Here is a 26,299-nt window from a genome sequence, read left to right as displayed (position 1 = left end):
AAATTCATTTTGAATTTCTGGTGACAGATAAGAAATAGCGATTTTCTTTCCCAGGTTAACTTTCACCAAATGTTCACGGAGCATCGGGTCATACTTGGCCAATAAATTTACCAATACTAAAAAATTCCCTTTGTTTTCTTGATCTTTCATTATCATGGATATCTTCCCGATGACCTCGTAAATGCCAGGTTCTGCTTGACGAGAAATCTTATGATGTTCCGTTAAGACTCATTTTGGTATAAAAGTTCAGATTTTTTGTTAGCTTTTATTTATTTTTTCTATTTTCTATTCTTACCTTCTCAAAATACCGTTCCCTGGCACGTGCCACTCGGGATGGACTTGAACCCCCACCCCTGCTATGCCACCGCTTGCTATGCCTGTCTGTACTCTTTCGTTATTTTCATGGCAAGTGCTCGACTGAGCTCCAATTTATGCCCCACTTGCCAATCTTTCAAAAATGACACTCGTCTAGCCAAAAACACTATCAAAAACTTCCCCCATCTCTATCGGTGCCTAAACCTAAACATGGATTCCATGAACAAAACTTCTTTCCTAGAACTGCCCGCCTGTGGAATTCTGTTCTGTTGGTCTGCTTTTTCAGCTGTCGTCTTCAAGACTAATGTAAACAAGTTCTTATTGAACCGTCCTCTTAAATAATCTAATCATACCAAATTTCCACCACAAATGATTACTATGCTATTGTCCCAATAACTACCGGACACACATTAACCCTTATCCTCGAGTGGCCTCCAGGCCTGGATATATGGAGACTCCTTTGTAAAAAAAAAAATTGTGGTCATGAATGCATAAGTTCAGTCATCATAACAATGCAAGGTACCTTATGTGCCTGGCAGTGTTCTTAGATTTGTTTTGTGCTGGAATGTCTTCGATAAGTATCAATAAGAAATAATCGAAATAATCCGATGAAAGGAGGAGCAGGTGATTTTGACCAAAGTTAACACCTTATACAGTCTGACATCAGAAGTGCATTTGAGAAGTTTAATTACCACACAAGCCGAAAGGCCCAACACATAAAATCAACAGTAGGTTCTTTGATATGACAGGAGATCGTTCAAAATGAATTTTCTGTGTAAAACACAATTTCACAATGATACTTGACTTTTTTATTTTAAATTTGAATTTAAGCCATTATCACCGCACAAGCAGTAATACCAGGCATATAAAATCAACAGTGTGTTCCTTGTGACGACAAGGGTGCATTTGAAATTAATGTTTCTGTTTAGAGCACAATTGAAGCATGATATTTGACTTTTGCATTTTAAACTTTAATGCAAACCATTATATATAAAAATAATTTTATAAAATCAACAATAGATTCTCTACAGTACAATGTAGACTACGATGTATTGTGAATTTAGTCACTGCAAGAGGCATGAGAAGCTTACTCCAGGTACATTGTGTTGGGTCTCCAACTAGAGCAGACAATCAATCCATTAGATTGAAAAATGGACTATTTCATCGATTTTGATGAAAAATAAAAATATGGGAGTATGAAACATTTGTTGATCATCATTCAATCCCGAGCCACGTCTGGTCATCCTTCTAGTCGTTATTAAATTTCACAATCCTTTCTGTAATGCAACCATATTTGATACAAATAAACTTCAGTTTATGCCTTACTTGTCCACTAAATTTCAGTCATTAAACTCCAACAGTCTTTGTTTTATCGCAACTCAATAATAGAGAAGGGACATCATCTCATAAGTCAGGACTGTAATCTTTCACACTAATCGCACCTTAATTAACTCCCGGATTTTTATCTGTGGTTATCTCAAAGATAATTTCTATCAAAACAATCCTCAAACTATTCCGGCGGTGCCAAGAGAGAAGTATGTCAGAGTTATTTTTGTTACGATTTTGTACATCGCATCATTGAGAATAAAATGTTTTGTTATTTGTTTTGTTTTAAATAAAGTGGTATGAACAAGGTATAATTATTGTATGCTGACATCCAAGAGGGGAAAAGGATAGAAGTAGAACGTTATGGTCTAGGAACAAAATCAATTATGGGCTCTAATATCATTTGAACAATTGTAAAATGAGATGTTCTTTGTGACACAAAAACAAGTAGAGATTCTAAATTATGTTTAGAGGGAAAATAACAAGTTATAAACGTCAGAAACCTAAATAATTTATTACATAAAAACAAGAATTCATAACTAAATACAAACACCAACATAAATACTTGCATTGATATTTAAGCTTAGTAAGTGTGTGTGTGTGTGTGTGTGTGTGTGTGTGTGTGTGTGTGTGTGTGTGTGTGTGTGTGTGTGTGTGTGTTTGTTTGTTTGTTTGTTTGTTTTGTTTTTTTTCGGCCACGGTTATGGTCTTTGATGTGGTTCCAAGTGAGGGCCACATCATGCCACCTCACATCTTCAAAGTCGGCTTGAAAGTCAACATCAAAGTGTACCTGGATGTGCTGAAGAGTGTGGTGATTCCCTCGTGCAATCAGGTGGCCGCTGGCAAACCCTGGGTGTGTCAGCACGACGCGGTGCCAGCCCACAGGTTCAAAGAGACCCAGGCTTGCCTTCAGAAATGAGTGCTAGAATTTTGTACCTTTCTCTCACTGCCCTCTCCTCCCCCGGCCTGAACCCACTGGACTACTTCGTTTGATGATACGTCGAGAACATCACCAACATGACCTCCCACAGCACCAAAGCCAGTCTGATCGCCACCATCCGCCGAGTATTTGCCGAGCTCCTGTTAGCGCTTATAGAAAAGGCATGCTCCCAGTTCCAGACCCGTATTGAGGCGCTGATTGAGGGTGAAGGCGGCTACATTGAATAGATGTCAGCTCTACTACATAATTACTGAATTGATTTTTTCAATAATTTTTTTAAAATAAAGCTGTAGTGTTGTTTTCTTTAGGGCGACACATTTATTGTTCCACCTTGCACAGGCATGAAATAAGTAAACAGATATGCTTTAATAAAAAATAATTCATATGTGTTTAAAGTTTCTGCTTCTTTCACTGACGGCTAACACTCGAACCAGTACAAAGCAGTAGTAAGAGTTTTAAACGTGGATATTTTATACTAATTGATGTTATTTGTGTTTCAAATATAAATATATCTATCATATATCTCCATTTGAGTATGCCGCTGGCCAAAGAAGTTTTAGAATTTCTCAGAGTTTTAGGGAGTTGAGCAGCAAGACGTCTGTTTACATTACGCTAGAACTTCTGCATGACAGTACAGTCAGGGAAGCAGGAAGTCGGAAAGGAATTCCAAAGTCTAGCAGTCCAAGAGAAGAAACTATTAGAGTAGGCTTTCTGGCAGCTAGAGATCTCTATTCTATAGGGGTGGGATTTTGCTGCTTGTCAGGTTTATTGTGGGTATTTTTTTTTTACATGAAGGTCACTACTTATCATGGCCTGGAAGCCACTCGGGGATAAGAGTTATTGCGTCTACAGTAATTAATGGGATAGTGTCGTAGTAATCATTAGTATAGGAGATTTGATAAAGTGTCTTACTTAAAGAGGCAGTTCATCAGGAATTTGTTTATGTTGGACTTGAAGATGTCCAAGTTGTAGTCAGATGGGAAACAAGCAAGCGGTAGAGAGTTCCACAGGCATGCAGTTCTAAGAAAGAAGCTTTGTTCATGGAATCTACATTTTGATTTAGGCACAGATAAAGAGTGGGGAAAATTATTGACGGTGGTTTCAGTTAGACGGGTGTTTATCGTGAAAGTTTGGTGAGGGGGAACCAGAGATTGGAGCTCAGACGAACACTTGCCATGGAAATAATGATAAAACGAAGACAGGCTCACAACGTCTCTTCTGTGGGAGAGAGTTTGCAGGGAAGAGAAAAAGACATCCCCCCACTAAGCCACAAAGTGTATTTTGTACTCTGTCAAGGCAGGAGTATTTACGTTAAGGAGTTAAAATGGCTTGTAATTCATCGGAGCACCTACCATTAAAGTACTTGTAAAACAGGCAGAGGGATGCACCATTTCGTCGATGTGACAGAGATTGAAACCGAGTTGACAGTGCAGGACCTATTAGGTTCATGAATGCTAATATGCAGATGGATGTAATCTGTGTTGAATCACCATAAATTTAGAGATTTCTGTTTCATCGGCGAGGGGAAATGATCAATATTATCTTGTTTAAGTCGATCAGAACTCTCTGACTGCTTATAAAGCTGTCCATAAGTATTATTTAATAGCCTTTTCTTGGCCTTCGGGACAAGACCCCCCATCCTGTGATAAATCACCCCATCAAGAGACTGTGAAAGCTACCCCGACCCCACACCCCTCCTCCCTCCCTCAACCTAAAGAGCCCCCTCCCCCAACAACTGCGGTTCGCAATGAGCGAACGAAAAAACTCCCGTTCCTGCCAGGAGGTAGGATCTGCGAACTAGATCCACACAAAACAATACCGGACCTTAAAGGACAACAAAAGATCCGGTATAACAAGCTGAGGAGTCTCGCCTATGTTAGCGGGGACAGCGTCGCAGACCCGACGAAATTTAAAGACGCTCCCTTGTTGACCACTTTCGTTAGAGTCAACAAGGATGCAAGGACTCAAGCCCTCTGAGCTATGATAGATGCAGCGAAGGATGCGATCCCGGGCCAGCAGCTGGTGGACAGGGACCATCCTTCATTGAACAATTTTTCCTACAAATGTGAGGGCAGAGTCCCCGTGTACATCCACCCCTCTTTCTACAGGGCACTTAAACTAACCTTTCCCCTGGACGTGGGGGATGTGGCCAAGAATGGATTACCCTCAGCTGAATTACTGACCGGAAGCCTTGGATAAGCCTGCCACGTCCTCACTCCCGAGGACTTCAGGCCCGTGTGTGACACTGAATAAGGTAGGTGACCATGGCTTTAAACTTGGCTACTTATAATGTGAGGGGCCTCAGATGTCGAAGCAAGGCCGCGCGCGTGCTGAGAGATCTGGTGTCCCTCAAGGTAGGTATTGCCGCTATACAGGAGACCCACTTTATTTGTGACGGGGATTGTCAGGTGCTGGTGAACGACTACGATGTTTACTCAGCATATGGCAGTACCTATAGTCGTGGAATCTCCTTGCTAGTAAATCGCACCCTATCAGCGTCGGTGAATGTTGTTCACGCGGACGGGGACGGGCGGGCGATTGTCGTCGATGTTGCCGTTAATAGCAGTGTGTTTCGGATAGTCGCAGTTTACGCGTCTAATTCTGCTATGGAGAGGGCTTCCTTCTTTCGACGGGTGGAGGGTTTTATAGATGATCCGGAGAGGGTAGTCTTAATGGGTGATTGGAATGCCATCCTTGATCCCAGGATAGATAAGGTCGGGGGGACTAGCGGGTCGGTGCGGTGGGACAGCAGTCTGTCTGACCTGATGGCTTCATGCGACTTAGTCAACAGATTTCGCCTGGATCACCCGGGGCGGGAGATGTGGACGTGGCATCCTAATATACCTTCCCATCAAAGTACTTACTTGGATCGGATTTTAGTTAGAAGAGGCGATGTAGATTTCCTATCTTGCCCCACATTCCACTTCTTAGGACACTCGGACCATAAATTGGTTATGGCCCGTCTGAACTTGTGCTCTAGGCCTAGACTGGCCGGATACTGGAAGTTCAACAGCACCTTGTTGGAGCTGGAGGACTACCGGTTGAAGGTTACAGAGTTAATCCAACGGGCATTAGTGGGGGCGGTTACCGGGAGCAAGTGGTGGGTTAGTCTCAAGGCTAAGATTAGACGTTTCTCGGTCAAGTACAGCCAACGCCTCGCACTAGATAAGGCTAAGGCCAAGAAGCGTACAGAGAATAGGCTGACCCAGGCATTGGAAGGGGGGGACCCCCTAGAGATAGTGCTAGCTAAACAGGACCTCGACCGCTTGGCTAGCGAGCGGTACGAGGGCCAGATAGTTAGGGCTAGGCTAATGAAAGTCTCGAACGAGGCTGTTAATGTAGACGCTGTTGAGCATAAGGCTGCTCTAAGGCGCGGCTCGGACGGGTACATTCGAAAAGTAAACGACCTGGAAGGGCACGCCCTCGTGTCGACGCGGGAAATTTGCGAGGGGTTTCGAAGGCATCTCTCGGAACGCTTCACCCAACTACCCAGACTCAGGGACAAAGAGTTTGGCAGCTATTTGGCTGACTCGCCCCGCCTCATGGCGGCTCGAGCAGCTAGCTGTGATGGGCTTGTCGCGGAACATGAGATCATTACTGCGTTGAAGCAGGTCGGCTGCAACAAGTCCCCGGGGCTTGATGGTCTACCCTACGAATTCTACTTGAGGCTGTCGCCCATGTTGGTCCCTATTCTGAAGGATATGTTCAACCATTGGTTTGTTCAGGGCTCCATCCCTGGGCAGATGACCAAGGGAGTGATCACATTGCTGAGGAAAGGTCAATGGCATGGTGGTGAGGAAGATTTAGACGATTTCAGGCCCTTGACTCTGCTAAACACAGAGTTAAAGATTTTGGCCAAAGTTCTTGCAAATCGGTTGCAGGTTGTCATCACTGACTTGATCGAACCAGACCAGAGCTATGCTGTGAAGGGAAGATCGATTCAGGATAATCTTCATCTGATACGCACGATCATAGAGGGGACAGAAGACGACGCCGAGGCCGCGCTGATCAGTTTGGATCAGTCCAAGGCTTTCGATAGGGTGGACCATCGGTTCCTGGGATCTGTGCTGGAGGCCGCCAGATTTAATCCGGACTTCCACAAGTGGGTCTCTGTACTGTATGACAGGCCGACAGTAGCGGTGCAGATCAACGGTAAGCTGTCGGAGTCTTTTGCCGTCTCCCGGTCGGTGCGACAGGGTTGTCCACTGTCGCCTCTCTTGTACGTCCTGGCGTTGAAACCCCTCCTTCGCAAGTTAAGGGACGAGGCGACTACACCAGTCATGCGCGGGATAGCTCTCCCTGGAGGCACACGAGCCAGGGTTTCCGCGTTCGCCGATGACGTCACCATGTTCGTGTCTTGCCCCACGGACATTCAAGTGGTCACCGAGGCGCTCGCTCGATACGAAGAAGTTACGGGGGCCGTCTTCAATCGCAGTAAATCGGTGGGTCTGCGGTTGGGTGCCTGGACCGGAGTAAATTCGCTTCCGGGCATCTTCAGTTGGACCGACGGCCCGGTCCGGATCCTTGGTGTGTGGTTCAGACCGGGTCTCCAGCTGGAGAAAAACTGGTCGGAGGTAGAGGCCAAGGTCGAATCCTCTGTTAAGACTTGGGTTCGAAGGAAGTTGTCCTTGAAGGGTCGGGCGGAGGCGTGTGCCACATATGTCTTTCCGCTCATCCTTTACCGTCTGTCTGTACTTCCCCTCCCTGCAGAACAACGAACCAGCTTACAGGAGCACCTCGGCACACTCTTGTGGAACGAGGGTAAGCATTATGTTTGCAGAGAGGTCTGTGTTCGAAATCCGAGCGAGGGAGGCTTGGGACTGCCCGATCTCCTGTGTCACAAGCATGCAGAGAGGTTGGCCTTCCTGAGCCGTTCGTTGTACGTAGACGTTCCATGGGTCACTGCGGTTGGAAGCTCGTTTTCCAATCTCACACCTGACCCCTCGGTCGAAGCACGGTGGAGACCGAGGGGGGAACAAACATTCTACGCCGAATGCCGGCCCGCACTTAGAGCGTTGCCGGGGACCAGTGTCCTTGAACAGTCTAGGAACAGGCTTTATCGGGAGCTAGTGGGGTGTAGCAAAAAGGAACCGCTAGTGAAATGGACGGGGATGTCGTTGGAGGAGGTCCGCTCCCAGTGGAGTTGGGCGCCGGGACGGGACTTTCTTACAAATTCGGAATTTTCCCTTACCTGGCGACTTGTCCGGCACGCACTGTCCCTCCTTGAGGAACTCCACCTTTATGATGAAGAAACCCGGGTCTACTGCCTACGCTGCGACGAAGACATGAGAGAAACAGCCGGTCATGCCTTCTTCGATGTAGCAGACTCAAGACCCTCCTGGGGTATGTCAACGAGGTAACGGCTCGCATCGATGCCGAGAGCTGGCTTGAACTCGACGAATCATATTTTGTGGAAAACATTGATCCACCGCTGCCTAGGGAGAAAAGAATGGTTTTTCTGGCGATACTAGCAGTAGTGAGGATGGTCATATGGATCACACGCCTCAAGCGAGTCCGGGAAGGGATATCTGTTCCGGATCGGGATCTGATCGTCTACTTTAAACATCTGCTTAAAGTAAAGATCAGATGCGATTGGAAGAGGTTGCCTCGAGTGGCCTTTGACAAGAGGTGGGTGCATGACGCTAGCTTGTGCATCCGACGAGGCGCCAAGTTTGAATTCGTGTTACCACCATAGGCATGGCACATGCAGTACTGGGTCCTACGGAGCCCATCCCGCTAGGTTAGACAAATAGAAAGTAAAGAGACTCTTGACTGGTGGTACAAATGAGATCCTGTCCCCCGATTGTTTGTTTTTCGGAACTAGAGAACCTTCCGAGGCTACCCTACCACTAGCTCACCCCCCCTATCTTTTTGTTTTATCATCCCCTGATCAACCCCTACTCGAAGGTTGCCACCTAATATATCCCCCCCCCTTTTTTGTTTTTAACAATCTACTTATTTCACTCCCTACACCCGATATGAATTCTTCCCAATCCCCATTAGGGATCTCCCCACTTGTTTTCGGTGCCCCGGAAAACAGTAGGTGATCTTACTTTCTAGTTTAGCTCAGGGAGGGACCTTACTAACAATAGGAATTTTTATTTTGTTTAGTACATTTCTTCCAGATTTCCCACTCCCCAACACGAACTGTTTTTCTTCCAAATTCAAGAACTTTTTATTTTCCAATGAATTGAACTTTTTTCACACACACACACACACACACACACACACACACACACACACACACACACACACACACTTTAAATAAAAATTTAAAAAAAAAAAAAAATGCACACACACATACAGAAATTGTATATATATCTTTTTTGCAAAAACGCTGGGGGTTTTCATTAGTTAGCTTTAGACTCCACAGAGTGAATGAGGTATTGTGGTAAATGTTGCCAGTCAAGAGTAAAGTCGCCAAAGACTCCATTTTTTTACTTTAGTTACAAAGACCCTGCAACACTCCCCTCCCCAGATCTTATAGGGCCTTGTGCCTAAATTTGTTTTGTCTTTTGAAGATTTTACTTTTTTAAATGTTTTAATTTTATATTGGAATTTTTTTAATTGTAATGTTTTCTTTAAGCGGAATAAATTAAATATAAAGATCAAAGTGTAGTATCTGTTCTTCAGATGCTACACTTCTATTTCTTGTTCTCTTTCGGTGGAGGAGAAATCCTTCACGACTGAGACAATTTTTATTTTTGTACCTTTTCTCCACGTTAAAAAACGACCCTGGTGTCTTAGTCTGTCCCGTGGGGAGGCATAGTAAATAGGTATATATATATATATATATATATATATATATATATATATATATATATAAACGACTGTATGTCTGTCTGTCTCCATATTTTCAAACTCTATCTCCTCCGAAACTAAAAGTCACAGAGCGGTACTACGGGCCTCAAATGATTGGATTTTTTACGGACCATTCTTTTATGGGTCTTTAGCTGGTTAAAATTGTTTTAAGGGGTTAAAAATATGTCAAAATTGAAAAAATCGTCAAACATTTTTGTACATTCATCTCAGTTTACTTTTAATTTTTAATTTTTAATTGGTTTATATGTGCGTCACCAGATTTGAATGCTACAATTTCGATTCTAGCTGATGGCACCTAAATACTTTTTACTTTTGAAATCACGACTCTATCATGATATATACGAAATCTGGACAAATGGAAATATCATATTTAAGAATATTTTACGCCCGAGCCAAGTCGGCCCCCCCCCGCTATATATATATATATATATATATATATATATATATATATATATATATATATATATATAAACAGCTATGAAATCTGTGTGTGTATTAGAGAAGATCAGAACAAAATCGGTACCGTCGGTCTCAAATCCAGCCCAGATTCTGTTGTGGTTTATAACTTTCTTAAGAAACAGATCACAACGGACGGATGTTGGGGAAAGTCTATGCAAAAAAAATGGGAAAAGGTTAAAGCCTATTGAATTAGTATGAGTGCTTTATGTTAAATTAACGGTTGAATATGTTTAAGTGTGTGCTCATTTTTTGCATTAAATACTAATCCCAATTGATCCTAACTTTACATCGAACGGATACCATAATATTTAGTTCCCTGAACCTTATCATAACAAAGGTCCATAAAAAACTTTAGTCAAGTCAGTTGAGTAGTTTCCGAAAACTTCTATGGTAAATGTGGTATTTTAGTCACTAACCCCTATTAGTCCATAACTGTGCAACGAACAGATACCATAATATTTAGTTCGCTGCTGCACCCTATCGAGACAAAGATTCATACAATCCGTCCAGTAATTTCCGAGAAAAAAAAATGGAATAAATAGAGAGATAAGACAGATTAAAAGGAATATTCAATATTTAAATATCATAAATGATTTAAAAAGAGAACAGAATTTACCTACTTTCGTCATTTGCTGTGTGTTTGCATCCAGAGTTAATCCGTTCTTTTATATCCGTGTTAGTTGACGCTAGTATTTATCGGATGACTTCTAGCCCTTGGTCCATGGTTTCGACGCGACCGGCCTCTGGTCAGATTTGTAAATTTATTGATTGAACTCACACTTAGTCTATCTAGCCAACCATTGTCGAGCAAACGTTTTTTTTTTTTTGTTGTTTTTTTTTTTTTCTTTTGTATTTTATTTATTTATTTTTTCAAAACAACAAAACACTTATTATCTGTACAGTCAAATAAAAGAGAGGACGCACCCACATTAAACATATCCAAGCGATATGTACATCCTATTTCTATGTACCTCCTCCCTGGCCGTGAGAGGAACCAGGAACTTACAATTGTAAAAAGCCGACATTTTTTTTCAACAACTTAAATCTCTTGATTGACTAAAGTGGTTGCTGTTAACTTGCAGAAAGAAAAAGAATTTACATAAAAACAAATGTTAATAGCAACTGAATGAAACATAGATAAAAACAGCGGATCCCCCCTCCCCGATCTCTCTTTTTCTTTCTCTCCCTGATAATATACATGCACTTTTTATTGAAATACATTTTTTTTTGCAAAAAAAATGATTACTTTTAGAAATATTAAAATATAAATCTTAATACATATATCTGTTCGATGCAATTCTCTATCTATATAAGAGCCAGGTACGTCCAAGAATGGAGTACTGTTGCCACATTTGGGCAGGAGCTGCTAGAAAGGACTTGTCCTGCTTTGATAGAGTTCAAAATAGACTTCGTAGCCTCGTAGGAGATGTCCTTTTCTTTTCTCTGCAACCTCTCACAGAAGAGATGTTGCGAATTTGTCTCTGCTTTATCGTTATTTACATGCAAGTGCTCGACTGAGCTTCAATCTATGCCCCCCCTCTCGCCAAACTTTCACAAGAAACACTTGTCTACCTGACAGCACTATCAATAATTCCCCCCCACTCTTTATCTGTGCCTAAACCTAAATGTAGATTCCATGAAAAAAGCTTCTTTCTTAGAATTGCACGCCTGTGGAACTGTCTTCCGTTTCCCTGCTTTCCAGCTGACTACAATATGGTTGTCTTCAAGTCCAATGTAAACAAATTCTTGATAAGTCGTTCTCCTTAAGTTAACAAATTTACTGAATTTCCATTACTGACAATTACGATATTGTTCAATTGACTACTGTACACTCTTAATCCTTATCCTCGACTGGCCTCTGGACCTTGAATAGTTGTGATGCCTATGTAAAAAAAAAAGTTACTTGATGTGTCTAGGGGTGTTCTTACATAAGTTTCAAACAGAGTCCAAAAGTCCTTAGAAAGTCCAATTAAATTATAGAGACATCTTACCACAAATTTAATATTCTAAAATTTATAGTAAATCTGTTCCACTGGACTGCTCTCCAGCTGACAACAACATGGCCGTCTTCAAGTCCAATTTAAATAAGTTATTGTTGAGCCGTCCCCTTTAATGATTAAATTATATCCAATTTTAACCATTAACGATTACTATACTGTTGTACCAGTGACCACTGTCCACTCTTTAACCCTCATCCTTGAGTGGCCTTTGGACCTTGATAAGTGGTGACTCCCTTGTAAAAAAAAAAAATAAATAAATAAAATAAAATAAAATTTCTGAATGAAAAGCCTTTGAAAGAATATAAATTTTACTTACGTTTCATGAGGATTTAATAGCAATCATAAATACTATGAAATCCAATTTAAACGTATGTAAAATTTATGCTTTTAGAAACTTTTCTTGCCGAAATTTGATTTAAATAGATCTTTGAAAATATATAGTAAGCTTAATAGAGCATATATTGGTTATTGAGCTTTTACTTGGCAATTTGGAATTGATTTGTATAACTGACCCTAAACGATTTCTTTTTATACGAATTTAACTTCAACTATATAAAAGTCGTTTTATATTATCATTATTTCTTACTAGCATGGAGACATGACGTTGTCCGGGATTGAATAAGGATCAGTAAATTTTCCACCCTCCCATATCTTAGTCTACAATACATTGTAATCTATATTTCGCTATAGACAATCTGATGTTGATTTTATCAATCAGATTCTTCAAGTTAAATGGCTATAAAAGTGAATCTGGAAACGCGATATTTGATTCTGCCTAATCAGAACAGTGCAGTCTGACTTCTTTATATAAAACATGAATTCCAATCGATTTCATCAATTACACATTCTATATGAACCGATAATTCTATTAACAAAGGAAACTTTCAGTTATACACCATAATTTGTATTGCCTAATTGTCTGTGTTTATGAGCTAATTTTTTGTTACAAATACAAAAACTGAAAATATATAGAAATTTAGCAGCGTTTGGGAGTATACCTAAACTTATTTCACTTTAAATAATAAACATGTGAATATTCGGAAATTATCTTCTTTTTTTATTCCATTTACGTTTTTATTTTTTCTTATTTTTATTTTGTTGTCTGTCTCAAATATTTCCTATTATTATCATTATTATTATTATTATTATTATTATTATTATTATTATTATACCGATGCATTCGTTCAGTCTCAAAAGACAAAGGATACCCCTTGTAGGGGCAGTTGCGCGTGTAATTGTGAAGCAAGGGTTGCGCAATCACCAACCACACCTGGCATTCTGATAAAAAAACCTAAGAACACCCCCAGAGAACCGGTGTGTCAACGTGATTATGCCATATTAGGTTGTATTATTATTATTATTATTATTATTATTATTATTATTATTATTATTATTATTATTATTTACTCACTAAAAATAGTCGCACAGGCTATCATCAAAGATTTCTCTTTAAAAACAATTCATGGTGTTCTCTGGAATCTCTCCAAATTTCCAATACTCTTCACCTCTTTTGATAACCTTTGCAAACAGTCGCTTTCTATTGATTTCTCGCTGGCAGCAATCATTGCTCTTCACTGGAATTTGGGTGGCAATGAGCCTCTCCAAGATCCCAGTCCTCTTTGCACTCAACCAGCGGAAGTCTGATAGTGCTTTCTCTCCTGTGTCTTTTTTCATAGTAGTCTCAACTCTCGGATGTTTTTAGTTGGATTTTTTTTTTTTTTTTTAACATCAGGTCAATTCCTTTGACTTTAGACATTCACACTGTATCTTAACACTTTCACTATCTCAATGACTGAGCAAGTTCTCTTGTTTTGTTTAGAAAAATTATGTCAGGCTTGGAATGTTCATGTTCAGTGTATATGTGCATTGTAATTGTCTGTATTTTTTTTTTTTTTTTTTTTTTTTTATATGTGCATTGTAATTGTCTGTATTTTTTTTTTTTTTTTTTTTTTGTTTTATATGTGCATTGTAATTGTCTGTATTTCTTTTTTTTTTTTTTTTTGTTTTATATGTGCATTGTAATTGTCTGTATTTCTTTTTTTTTTTTTTTTTTGTTTTATATGTGCATTGTAATTGTCTGTATTTTTTTTTTTTTTTTTTTTTTTATATGTGCATTGTAATTGTCTGTATTTTTTTTTTTTTTTTTTTTGTTTTATATGTGCATTGTAATTGTATTTTTTTTTTTGTTTTTTTTTTGTTTTATATGTGCATTGTAATTGTCTGTATTTTTTTTTTTTTTTTTTTTTTTTTATATGTGCATTGTAATTGTCTGTATTTTTTTTTTTTTTTTTTTTTTTTTTATATGTGCATTGTAATTGTCTGTATTTTTTTTTTTTTTTTTTTTTTTTATATGTGCATTGTAATTGTCTGTATTTTTTTTTTTTTTTTTTTTTTTTTATATGTGCATTGTAATTGTCTGTATTTTTTTTTTTTTTTTTTTTTTTTTATATGTGCATTGTAATTGTATTTTTTTTTTTTGTTTTTTTTTTGTTTTATATGTGCATTGTAATTGTCTGTATTTTTTTTTTTTTTTTTTTGTTTTATATGTGCATTGTAATTGTATTTTTTTTTTTTTTTTTGTTTTATATGTGCATTGTAATTGTCTGTATTTTTTTTTTTTTTTTTTTTTTTGTTTTATATGTGCATTGTAATTGTCTGTATTTTTTTTTTTTTTTTTTTTTGTTTTATATGTGCATTGTAATTGTATTTTTTTTTTTTTTTTTTTTTTGTTTTATATGTGCATTGTAATTGTCTGTATTTTTTTTTTTTTTTTTTTTTTTTTTTATATGTGCATTGTAATTGTCTGTATTTTTTTTTTTTTTTTTTTTGCTGAGTTCATAATAATAATAAAGGGTTGGTTTCGAGTCTCCTAACAAACGGTTCCCCAGTTCGATACAAAACACCTGACGAAGGCCGGAGGGCAAAACGGCCGAAACGTTGTGACGATAACAACCAAGATGAGGAAGTCAGTCCGACAATCTCAATGAATTATATGTGCATTGTGCATGTTTCAAAGAAGTTTGACATTTTTGTTTTCCTGTACCACTTATACTCATGCCACTTCTCATTATGATCTAATTCATAGAGTTTGCATATATTCTAGTGTAGGACATGAGCGACTTTATATATTGATATTGAGTTCGCATACGACATTCTAATATATGTGCTTTCTTCTCTTTCTATTACACAATCTGCACATCAATGATTTTGCTGTTTTGTCGATGTAGTGTTTGATGGACCTCGTGTGAGTGACTTGTTCTTGGGCTGCCATTAAAGTGCTCTCAGTAGATCGTTAAAGATTACTCCTGACTAACTAATTCCAGCTGTCATCATCTCTAAATTCAGTATTATTAAAGAATACACTGTGTAGTTTCTTTCCAAATCATTTTTCCTCTCTCTTGCTACCTCTGACTCTTTTTCATCCCAGGTCTTAGTATCTTTTCCCTTTTCATTTTATGAAGACGAATTTCATTACTTTCAGAAATTTAATTAGATTTCTTTCCTCTATATTTACCACATCTTCAACACAAAGTAAGCCTCGACCACCTTCTTTTCTAGGTAGATACAATCGATCTACATCTTTCTTAGCAAAAGTCCCATAAATTGTAAGCATTTTATATGTTTTTGCATCCAAACATTTTAATTCATCTACATTCCAGTCAAGTATACTAGTGGTATATCGAATGATAGTTACTGCTCTGGTATTAATGGCATATAGTATATTCGGACTGTGGAGGTGCGATTTAAGAATAACCTTTAATCTGTTGTACTTGGCTATGACCTGTTTTTTTTTGGGGGGGGGGGGTTCTTTTTTTATTTCTATGTTTTTAATTTTATTCGCTTCCAGTATCCCCAAATACTTGTAGCCTCTCTCGCTGTCAACATTCGTTATCAGATTTGTTGGTGGGAGTTCTATGCCATCTGGGTAGATGAGCTTTCCTTTCTTTATCACAAGAATTCAGCACATTTGGTGATGTCAAATTCCATCCTTATGTCGCTACTAAACAATCTGATCATATTCATTAGCTTGTTCTCATTTCTTTCAAAAACTTTAAATTCATCCATGATTAGTAGACGGTCGCAGGAAGTCCTTTTTCAACTTCATATCCTGCTTTCACATTCCATAAAAGAAGTGTGAACAGGATAAAGCAAAGAGGGAACACTATCGCTCTTGAAGATCCTTCTCTTAATTTTTATTTTGCCTCATACAACATTTCCTGAAGTTAAATTGTTTTCCTAATTCTTTATGCTATTCTTTACAGATGTTCGGATTTGGGGACGGGGGCGGGGGGGGGCTATTCCAAAACTTTCCAAACACTGGAGTACCCATGAATGGGGCACTGTGTCAGATGCCTTCTTATAATCTACCAAACCCATAGTATTATTATTATTCTCACTAGGAGTTTTCACGCAGTTTTTCAAGGATTTCGTCTTCGAGAAAAGCATTGTGGTGTTCCCTGGAGACTGAGTGATAACAAATCACCCTAGATTTCCAGTACTCTCCACCTATTTCAATAACATTTGCAAATTAATTTGTGTTATCACAACAGACATTTACCGTTTCTTTCTCGTTATTATTATTGTTATGTCTGTTCACAAGAGCGATGTTTTATTTCGGGAGTTGAGCTGCAATAGCGGACCTCACCCAGTGGTCTTATGTATTGCAATTACCCTATTTTATCTATTTTATGTCCAACATTTTCCGAATGATTGTGGCTGCTCCAAGTAAACAAGGTTTTTGTGACATTTCTACTGTTATTCCCAAATCCAACTTTTGTATCCATTTGTCAAAGTCTTTCATCACTGATTCCAATACCCCCCCCACTACAACAGGGATTACCTCAACTTCTTTCAATTTCCAAATCCTAGCAATCTCATATTTCAAGTCGGAATAATTGAAGCACTTTTCCTCTTCCTTCTCCCGATATGAGTGTCAAAGGGGCAAGACGGGTCCATCAGAAGGCACTTTTTCTTTCTCTTCTCAATTATATAGTGATGTCTGCCCTATTATGCTCCAGTGTTTTGTCTGTTTGTATGGTAAAAATCCCATAGAATCCTGCATTCCTCAGACTCCAGCACTTTTTCAGACGTGTGTGTACCACTTGTCAGATCTTTCAAATCCTCATTTTTTGCACAATTTTCAATGGATCAATTTTTTATCATTATTATTATCATTATTATCATTATTATTATTATTATTATTATTATTATTATTATTATTATCATTATCATTATCATTATTATTTTCTCACTAGGACTTCTTACATGAGTCATAAGCAGTGATTGCTCACTGATAATAATCGGTTGTGTTCCCTGAAGTCTGAATGATAACAAGTCTCGCTAGATTTCCAGTATTCTCCACCTTTATTGAAAACCAATGCAGATGATTCTGCATTCATTATAGGAGCAACCGGGCTAATGAAAAAGAATTTCAAAAACTATCTGGCGAATATACCTGGTGAACCAAGTGCAAAAGAAATACAAACAATAGTACTTAAAGGGACGGTTAGAATCTGATATAATGGACTGATCCAACACCCCTCAAATGAATGGACTGTTACGTCTATAAAAAGACAAGCAAACTCTCCTCACGTGGAAGACAGAATTTAGTACTAAGCTGTCAATGGACGCTTAGAAATGTGTGTACCTTTTTACCTAAATAAACCCTTTCTGTACAACCCCATTAATGACTTGTTATTCATATAATCTACGATATAACAACTGGCGACGAAGAGTTTGAACGAAACTCACTAAAAAAAAACAAAGCGAAGGAAAAAGCACACAAGAAGATTAACGAGCAGAAAACAAAAGAAATCCAAAGAAGGAAGAAGAAAAAAAAACTTCGATAGAGCCAACATTTAAGAAGTAAGTGTTTCAGTCTGTTACGGTCCTAAAAAAAAAAGAGAAATTGACATTTTGAAGCGAACATTTTTTTGAAAAGAACATTTAAAAAAAAAAAGAAGTGTCCATTTCAAGTTTTATTCGGCTGGAAGTGTTTTTTTTTTTTCTCTTCGGAAGGAAATTGTGCTTTTAATTCATTGAATTTATAGGACATTTGAGTGAATCTTTTGGTTAATTGTGTGGTTTTGTAAAAAAAAAAAAAAAAATTTTTTTTAACATGGAGCAATTAGCGGAATTCACTAGAACTATGCAATCGGCATTGTTTGCACAACAAAAGCAAATGGAATTACTTCAGCAACAACAATTGAAGCAAAGCGAAATACTACAGAGTATTTTAACGCAGCAGAAAGACTGTCGTTTCCCTAAATAAACCCTTTCTGTACAACCCCAGTAATGACTTGTTATTCATATAGTCTACGATATAACAGAATCTTAAAAAGATTTCTCGGTTTGAGTAACTAAACTAATGGGAGAATGTTTGGCATCCGGTAGAATGGAAAAACAAAGTGATAAGAAAATTTTAAAAAAAGATTGAGACACTTGTGTTGTCGGGTTGGTAAATTAACTAAGCTAATCGGAAAATGTTTGGCATCCGGTAGAATGTCCCATCCTCAGGAAAAATAAAGTGATAAGAAAATTGAAACAGCTGCCTACAATCGATTTCTTTCAGGGAATGACTTTTGATCTTCCTGTGATTTTGGTGCCAATAAGCCTCCTGAAGATCTCAGTATACTCTGAATTCTTCCAGTAGAAGTTTGGTTTGTACTCTTCCTCCTCGTCTTTCTATCCTCCTTGACCCGTTACAGCTACTTTGTGTGATATCAGTCAAATTCCATCACATGATGTGTTTTACTTTATAAAACTCTTTGTAGTTTGAGTTCTCTCGGCTTCATGTGTTTTTTTGGTTTTTTTTCTTGTTTTATCTCTATTGCAACTTCTGTATGGCTGGTTAGCATTCATACTTTATGCATGTTAGTTTCTGCATTCGAGGATTTTCCTCAAGATTTCAGTTGTTTTCATCATTGCTGTTCACTGCATTCTAATTTCTTTCATTTTTTTTTCCAGTGTTTTTTTTTTTTTTTTTTTTTTGAGATTGTTTCTAGTGTTCCTATGATTATTAAAACGAAAATGAAACAAAGTGGCATTTACCCTAGGCAGGTTAAGCCAGCTTTCTCCATTGATTGGTTGGAAGTATTTTGGAATCCAGTGTCATTGCGTTTATTGAAGGGATCAAATTCGAGTATGTCTTGATCATGAACGTATCATGGGACAGAACCTCCCATCTGTGGGACACATTATGACGGGACTGCTTCCCTGTTAGTTACAACATGTTTCTCTTCAAGTCCAACGACAACAAATACTTACCACTAAAGTAATCAAATTCGGCCCATCCCACCTGTCATTTTCAATCCTTTTATAACATTGTTCATCACTCAACCGACAAACTCATATTTTCATTTCTTTTTTTTCTTTTTGTTCACTCCAAATTAGCCATATGGCAACTGAACTATGAGTGACTACTGTGATAGGGACCAAATTTATAGGAGGCAGCTATAATGAGGAATTGGGAAACAAAATGTTTGTTTACATTACTACCAAGGGTCTGAACGATGATTATGATTAATTGTTAAATTATTTAGGTTAAAAAGATATTCAGAAAAATGTTTAAAAGAAAAAAAAATGTTAGTTGAAATATTTTATGTCAAAATATTTAACTGGGAAATTTTTGGCTAGTGGAAAAATGTTATGAATAGAAGAAAAGCATAAACAAGCTAGTTTGGAATTTGGTTTAGTAAACGACGATGTGGTATATCATGTCAAACAGTATTATCCACTCCAGCTGACATCAGAGACATGTAAGCCAGGAGTGTTAGGACGAGACAAAAGTATAATGCAAGGGGAGTAATTCTTTACTTCTTTGGGCAAAGTTGCCTCCCCTTGTCCGAGTCTTAGACTTTAAATTCTCATGACTTCTCGCGAGATCAACGACCGGAAATGCAGAGTGGAGGAAAAACAGAGTGACTTTAAAAATGGAGAACTGAGCATCTTTCCCCGTTTGTTCCAATTATCATACTTGAACTTCTAATTTTTCATGTATTATGTTTGAATTGTTGTTACATGTGTGTGTCTTCATATTAAACGAATATCGTTATGTAACAGTGAGTGATTTTCTTATTTCTTCATAATTGTTCCATTCTTTTATCATGTGCTGCAAACATACCCACGTGAAGGCTGGACATTATTCTGTAATGGGGGGGGGGGGTCAAGCATCTAAGGAAAATGTAGGGAGAAGATTAAGAGCTACAGACTCCAAATTTTGGGTGTTCCATTAAGTTATCTTAATGCCTTCATTTTCAGGTGCCTTCTGCCAGAGGAAAGGAAAACAATGAATAAGATATATGTCAAGCAGACAAGGCTTTATTTGTCATTGTTAAAGACTGTCCATTTGATTGCCTTGTTCGTTATTGACGTGAATATGTGAAAACACCCACATTCATATAGAAAAACTATTGAATATACAACACTTACAGACATATACAAAGAAAAGTAACTATTCTTATAATTCTAACCACTAGACGGTACACGAGCATCGATTACAGAAACATGTATACCTTATAGGCACTAGACATACGTAGACACGGTTATATAAACCCGACAAAATGCAACATTTGTTCGATTTCGTAATACAACACTATTAGTCGAGTAGGTTGGAGATATTTTCTGTTGAGAGAATATATAAGTGCAGTAAGTTCATCAGAGCACATTGCGTGCAAAAGTAAGGATGTTATACATCGATGATACTCTGACCTTTATAAGTGGTAACTCATTACTATAAAAGGATTTGGTTGTTTTGTTTTATGGCATATCAACCCTTTTTGGATTATTTAATGCAAAATTTGGTAATTTTGGTAGAAGTTTTTACGTTTCAAGTATATTTCAAACATTTATTCATGGTGTTTGGTTTGGTTGTTTTGTTTTACACTATATCAACCATTTTCAGATTATTTAATGACGATTACAGTCATTTTAGTAAAAAAAAATGTGATGCTTCAAGTTCTTTATATTCTCAGATATTTATTCATGGTGCTTGTTCGTTTTGTTTTATGGCATATCAACCTTTTTCAGGTTCAATCATTTTGGTAAAATTTTTATCGTCAAGTTCTTTATATCTTTAAATATTTATTTATGGTGTTTGATTTGATTGCTTTGTAGAGGAAAATTGTTGGTTTTGTTTTTGACTTTGCAGAACATGATTAAGTTTTGCAAAAGGAAAGTAAAATCAGTAGCATCAATGTTTGGTTCAGTCAGGAAGACAGTTTCATCTTTACTTATATATAAAAGACACTTTGTCTGTCTGTCTGTGTGTGTGTGTGTCTGTGTGTGTGTGTGTGTGTGAGTTTGTTCCTTATGGACTCCAGATTGGCTGGGCCGATTTTTTTAAATTTTCATAGAATTGTACATCATGCGTCTGGCGGTGTTCTTAGATAGGTTTTTTTTATCAGAATACTTCTGATAATTATCTAAAACCGATAATCAAAAAAAATCTAATTAAAGACGGAAGGAACAGTCCAGTTTTTAACTTTCACACAAATGTACATCATGCGTCTGGGGGTGTTCTTAGATAGGTTTTTTTATCAGAATATCTCTGATAATTATCTAAAACGATAATCAAAAAAATCCAATTAAAGACGAAAGGAACAGTCCTGTTTTGACCAAAACATCACAAGTGCAGTTGAAAAGCTTTATCACCGCACAAGCAGAACAGCCTGACATATAAAATCAACAGTAGGTTCTTTGATATAACAGGGATGCGTTCGAAACGAATGTTTCTGTTTAGTGCGCAATTGAACTACGATGCTTGATTTTTGCATTTATAACTTTAATTCTAAGCTATTAGATAAAACTAATTTTATAAAATCAACAATAGATTCTCTACAGTGCAATGCAGCCGACAATGTATTGTGAACAAAGTCACTGTGGAGATGCATGCGAAGCTTCCTTCCGGTAAACCCGGTGGGTCCATAACTAGTCGATTGCACTGATTACAATGATAATAAAAGTATTGGAAGTGTGAAACATTTGTTGATTCTCATTTAATCCCTGGCAACGTCGGGTTTCCCTGCTACTCTGCTATAAAAGGAAGAAATAAATGCGTATTGATGTCATGCCATACGATCTTCCCATCTACTTAGTTTACAACGCTAATTTTATTCTGCCTTTTTTTTCTTTTCTGTTATAATTATGCAAGGCATTCCTAATTAATATGGCTTTTATATCAATTAACCCCATTTATATTCTTTATTCAATATACGAGAGTAGTTCCAAAAGTAAGGTCTCCTATTTTTTTTACTCAAAAACTAAAACGTTGAAAAGATACAGAGACATTAAAACGATTAACCCTTTGTGCTCCAGAATTCATTTTTCTACATAGTCACCACCATTCTCAATGCACTTTTGCCAGCCTTTTTTGATGCCTCAGTCATTAAAGACCAGAGAACGCTTTGTCACTCATATCTCTGTCGACGCTTTGAAATCGACGAACCCATCTCCAAACTGTGCTAACATCAACTGCATCAGCTTCTTAAACGTTCAACAGGTGCCAGTGAATGTTGATCGATTCAATTTTTTCTGTATGGAGGAATTTAATAACCCATCTATGCTTCTGACGCACGTCCATGACAGGAGTTGCTTGCTTAGGCTCTCACACCGTCAATATTTGCAACAGAGGGATGAAACTTTCAATTCATGAATGCATGAGTTCGGTTATCATAACAATGCAATTTGCATCTCCTCTGATCCATTCAGACGGAATAAAAATAAGAGACATTATTTTTGGAATGTTCCTTATATATATATATATATATATATATATATATATATATATAACGGTTGTATCGATTATGACAACAATATATTCTTTTCATTGTTTGGACTCTCGAGTATATATCCGATACAGTTAGACACAGTTAATCAACCGAGAACCACATCACACTATATTAGAGCAGATAAGATATCAACAGATACACACTCGAGAGTCAAAACAATGAAAAGAATATGCTGTTGTCATAGCCCTAGTGATTATTAAAGAGTGCTCAATGCAGGACAGAGCTGGTAGGCTGTTTATTATACATTTTTGTATAATCTATCTTTATCTGTATAAAGCTAGGTGTTAAATACTTGCAATTTACGCATGAAGATGTGACACAAGGTTAAAAATGGGCATGTGTTTACCAGTGCTCCTAATGGAAGAGTAATCTGGTCTATTAAAAACTGCCTTGGCGTTAACAATATTTTTCATTGTAGATATTCATTATTTTTATCTACAGACACTAGTGTTTCGTGCTTACGCAACCTTCAGTGTAGGAAATGTATAAGTTCAGTTGATTGCAGTAATAAATTCTAAAACGTTTACAAAGGAAGAAATCACATTATCACCTATGTATCTATATATACTAGTGTTGGGACGATGAATCAAAATCGGAATCGAAAAAAATCGGAACTCTTTGGGGTATTGGAACCGGTATCGGAGAATTTTGCGCCTATTTTTCTATGCCAAAAATGATTCCTGTGATTGTCTTTTTTTATTTCATTTTGTTTAAAACAATATCTTCTTCCACTGCTGGTAGTAATGATAAAATAATCAATATTTGTTGATTTTAAAACTAAAATATTCCCCACAAGCTTTTTTTTTTTTTTTACAAAGGCATCCACACTTATCAAGGTTAAGAGGCCACTCGAGGATAAGGGTTAAAAAGTGTACAGTAGACAATTGGACAATAAACCATCTTCGCATTTAACATTTACAGTAATTGGGGGAAATGACCACTTTATAATTAAATACTTGGAGATTTATAAAGAATTAGAATCGGGAATTTAGTATAGAATTAGTAATTGTATCAGAATTGGGTAAAATATTGAAATTGTCACATCACTAACGCACACACACACACCTATACACACACACATGCACACACATATGTACACATGCGTATAAAGAATTGTTTTCACTAACTAGAAACAATTAAATAAATCGAATATTTCAAGCCGTTTTCAATGATATATAGACAATCTATCTATATAATTATAAAATTCAAATGACCTTGTAACGGGTGTTGTAACCCAACATCCAGTTTACGACTTCCAGTTGCGCACGCGTACATAAACAAATAATCAACACGACAATAAAACATATTGTTTTACTGTGTATGTTTTCAGCATCCCAATTGTTTTTTTTTTACATGTTTAAATTATCCAAATAAACAATTGTTAATATTTTCTGCATTTTTTTTTTTTACATCATTCATTTCCGTAGTACGTTAAGTTATTTTAACACAATTTTCTTACAAATAAATCTACTTTAACCCATTGACAACCATAAGAGAATTTTACAACGGCGACTTATCCACCGCCTTCATTTTTTAAAAAAATTTATTCTCCATTTTTTAATACATCTTTTTTAAAAAACATTAATACATTTTCTTCTTCACTACCAACATAAATAAATAACCCCAAAAATATGTTTTTTAATTTGCGTTACAAATAAATAATCAATGGGACAATAAAGCGTATTGTTTTACTGTGTACGCTTTCAGCGTCCAAATTGTTTTTGTTTTGTTTTTTGCTTTTAAATTAAAAGATATATCAAAATTTGAATTTAACTTTAAGTATTATGGTATCTGTTCAGTGCACATTAACCTATATGTATGGCAAACCACTTATAATTCAATGGCTGTAAATTTGTTGGGGTTTTTTTTTTTTTCAAAAATAAACAATTATAAACAGAACGACTCATAGAAATCTACCTATATTCTTTTGTCATTTAATTATCAGAATAGGCTGTAAATTTGTTTTACAGTTTAGTTTTTATGGAAATGTTTCTGTTATGTCATTCATAGAAATGTTTCTGTTATATCACAAAAAACTATTTTCTTTATGTCACAAGTGTCACGCTCATACATTAATTTCATAGCTAATATAACATACTGACCCAACGGGTCACGGGTAGTCTAGTATTTTTAAAATTTCTATTTTAGTTGGGATCTAACGACATCGTCGTCATAGGCACTGTATGTTATTGGAGACTGTCGTTAAATTGTCCTGACTTTGTAGTGAAAACCTTAACACACGTGTACAGTTATTAAATTAAATATTTTTAACTGATTTCTAGCGTCTTTTATAGACTGATTAATCCATTCCCAGGGGGTGTCAGGATATTTTACTATAGCAAAATCACACATTTCAGGTTTAACAAACCCTTTTCAATTATATGTGAACATTTTTTTTTTTCATCATTGTTGGAATTTAAAGACATTGCTATTGTAGACCCTTGACTCCCCCCACCCCCAGTGTGATTGGAGAATGTTATTAAATTGTCCTGAATTTGTAGTGAAAACCTTACAGTTATTAAATTAAATATTTTCAAACTGATTTCTTAAATTTTCGTTAAACGCTTCAACGTGGAAATGTTATCTGACAAGAAACAAATACCGATTAATCTTCATAGAAATGTTAATTATCTTGTTACCAAGCAAACAATTTGAAAAACTCTCCTCAAAGGAATGTACCAAATCATAAGTAAAAGAAAAAATAATCATTTATGGTAAAATGACAAAGATTTTCAACCCTTCAGTGACTTTTTGGACACCCTGTATATATGATACTAGCAAATACGTAGTTTTGGGTCAATATCTGTTCTTACTTTCATCTTAACTTAGAACGGTGTTAAGTGTTAAGTTTCATTCTTACAAAAGCGTCAGCTTTAACGATAGAATTTTGAATAAACCTTTCCTATTATTTTAAATTATTAGAGATTATTGCTAGTGTTAATATTTTACGCTTTTGATCTAACCGTAAATTAACAATGCCTATAAATAACTTTATAAAGTATAGTATATGCATAATATTTTTAAATAAATTTATTTTATGCTTACACAATCACGAGTGTAAGAAGCGGGGGAGGGGGCTGTTTGACCTTGGATGACCTTGGATGAATAGTAAACTCTCACAATTTGAAAACACCTTAAAAAGATTGTTTGACCTTCGATGCCCTAACAAACAAGCAGGATAGTTTGGTTTAATTTGGTTGACTTCACAAATCATTAACTTCAGGGCGTCATTTAATGCGACATTAATATTAATACATATATAACCCATTCCATTTAAAACTACGTTTTTATGAAAATCACACGAGACAAAGCACAACGCCATTTGATGTTAAGGAGTTAAAAATAAAAATAGTACTTCCAGGTAAAAATTAGCCAACAATAAGTGTTATAGTAGATAGAATTTGTAGTGAAAACCTTACAGTTATTAAATTAAATATTTTCAAACTCATTTCTTACATTTTCATTAATGACAAGAAACAGATACCGATTAATCTTCATAGAAATGTTAATTATCTTGTTATCAAGCAAACGATTTGAAAAACTCTCCTTAAAGGAATGCACCAAATCATAAGTAAAACAACTTTTAAAAAAAACAAAGAAACAAATCAAAACCTAAAAATCAAACAAAATCAACCACACTTTATGAATAG

The 26,299-nt window shown here is 36.7% G+C and overlaps 1 protein-coding gene across 3 annotated transcripts in view; it reads right to left on the bottom strand.

The window, feature by feature from the left end:
• The window catches only part of LOC145276789 (plexin-D1-like), a 425,273-nt gene that overhangs the window by 377,646 nt on the left and 21,328 nt on the right, over positions 1-26,299 (bottom strand). The window contains exon 1 of one of the 3 annotated variants that reach the window (XM_080128089.1): positions 10,483-10,841. The exons of 1 other annotated variant lie outside the window; for it this stretch is intronic. In XM_080128089.1, the coding sequence (XP_079984215.1) occupies positions 10,483-10,491 (9 nt within the window). In that variant the 5' untranslated portion in view covers positions 10,492-10,841. Of the gene's footprint in view, positions 1-10,478; positions 10,842-26,299 lie in introns of those variants that run through there. One more of the 3 variants, XM_080128090.1, reaches the window with a different exon arrangement.

Source organism: Euprymna scolopes, chromosome 5 (assembly GCF_053919585.1).
Source record: "Euprymna scolopes isolate OS-2025 chromosome 5, ASM5391958v1, whole genome shotgun sequence".
NCBI classification, from domain to species: domain Eukaryota; kingdom Metazoa; phylum Mollusca; class Cephalopoda; order Sepiida; family Sepiolidae; genus Euprymna; species Euprymna scolopes.
This window is presented reverse-complemented; position numbering and strand designations above follow the sequence as displayed.